At 36.1% G+C, this 1,649-nt stretch overlaps 1 protein-coding gene across 1 annotated transcript in view; it reads right to left on the bottom strand.

Annotated features, from left to right (window-relative positions):
* LOC140345028 (nuclear pore complex protein Nup85-like) overlaps positions 1–453 on the bottom strand; it is a 12,326-nt gene extending 11,873 nt beyond the window's left edge. The window contains exon 1 of the mRNA XM_072432199.1: positions 286–453. Within this exon, the coding sequence (XP_072288300.1) occupies positions 286–393 (108 nt within the window). The 5' untranslated portion in view covers positions 394–453. The remainder of the gene's footprint in view (positions 1–285) is intronic.
* Positions 454–1,649: the final 1,196 nt, after the last annotated feature.

Consider the following 1,649-nt stretch of genomic DNA (forward strand, 5'->3'; position numbering starts at 1 on the left):
AGGAGCTAACCTGGAAAATGCCTGAACAAGGGGGTATAAATGAATGTATATTAAAGCATTGTCAAGAATACTGTGATCTCTGAAGCTAATACATGCTTGCAAGCATTAAACTGACACATAACTTTTCATGCACAGACTCAACATTAAAAAATCCAACGTTATGACTTTTAAATATTTGCTTAATTGAAAACCACTATAATTATTATGTATTTAATATACTAGTATATTTACTAGAAAGATGTGCCCTACAAATGATAGGTACAGGACTGACCATATGATACATACATTGAGAATGGGCATTTTCTTCATAAGGTCATCCAGCGATCTGCACATACTCCTTGTATCTAAGGAAGCGGCAGCCTCTTTGGCCAGCAACTGTCGTGCTTCATCCATACGGCCTTGCAGGACAAGTCCAGTTATCTGTAGAAATATAAAACAGAGTTATTAGTATTAAACAGGATTTATATAGCCCCAACATATTATGCAGCACTGTAGGGGTTTGCAAATAACAGACAAATACAGACAGTGACACAGAGTTGAGTATATAAACTAAACATTCAAATCAAAAGAGGGAAAGAAAGAGGTGGCTCAACCTTCACTGTAAAACTCTAGTAAGGGGGACACACTTCTCTTCTTATCTTTAGTATATAAACTAAATTTATTATATATCTCAAAGATGCTCTTGCTGACAAAAAGTATGAGTATATTTTGGTATCTTTTTTCATTTTTTAAAATTTAGCTAACAATGTAATGGTATATCTAGATATCGCATATGCTAATCTACCTGTATTTCCTGTAAGTTTGCAGTGTAGAACCCACATCAGAACTTCGCAGCACACAATCCACGGGTCTTCCAATTTTCTCCCAGGACAGGCAATTTGAAAATTTTCTTTAGCAGGTATAAAGGTAAACTGTAACTTTTTCCCCCCTCTGCTCTCTTATCCTGCATAAAATGTCAGGTGTACCCTGCTTTTCTCTCCTACATGCATTGCCTGCTGTTATACCCTCTACTTTCTTATCCTGCACGGCTTCCAGCATCTTTTTTTACCCTGAGTCACACTCGGGGTTACCGCTGTGGAGGTTAAATTGATCCTGTGATCAACTGAGCATCTGATATACCAGTCACTTGTTCGACAAATGATCTGAGTTATGTTTGCTTTTACCAATATATCTAATTGAAATAAAGATCCTAAGACAAAAGTAGTTTTGATTTATTTGGTGATTCACCCATTGACTAAAATAATGCCATGCTTGATCAGGTTTCGATCAGAATTCTGCCAAATTATTGATAAAAAATGGTGGTATTTGGAAATGGCTTGAGTGATCAAAAATATTACAGTGGTATGTCTAGCTTAAGCCTAGACTTCAAGTTCTAAAATGTTAGAGAACAATGTAAAAAGATATTCACCAGTGAAGAGATTTCATGAACACAGCAATGTTTACACACAAAGATATGACTTATACTTTTAAGAATAAAAGAAAAAAAAATGATGCCTGAACCAACAATTAGCTGCTGGAAAAACTGGGTAAATAAAGACCAAGGGCCTATTGATCAAACGCTAGGCTTTGAATGACTATGACATCTAAGTATCAGTGTTCTGGTCCAGGAAATAACTAGGAGCTAACCTGGAAAATGCCTGAACAAGGGG

This window comes from Pyxicephalus adspersus, unplaced genomic scaffold (genome assembly GCF_032062135.1).
Source record: "Pyxicephalus adspersus unplaced genomic scaffold, UCB_Pads_2.0 Sca361, whole genome shotgun sequence".
Lineage (NCBI taxonomy): Eukaryota > Metazoa > Chordata > Amphibia > Anura > Pyxicephalidae > Pyxicephalus > Pyxicephalus adspersus.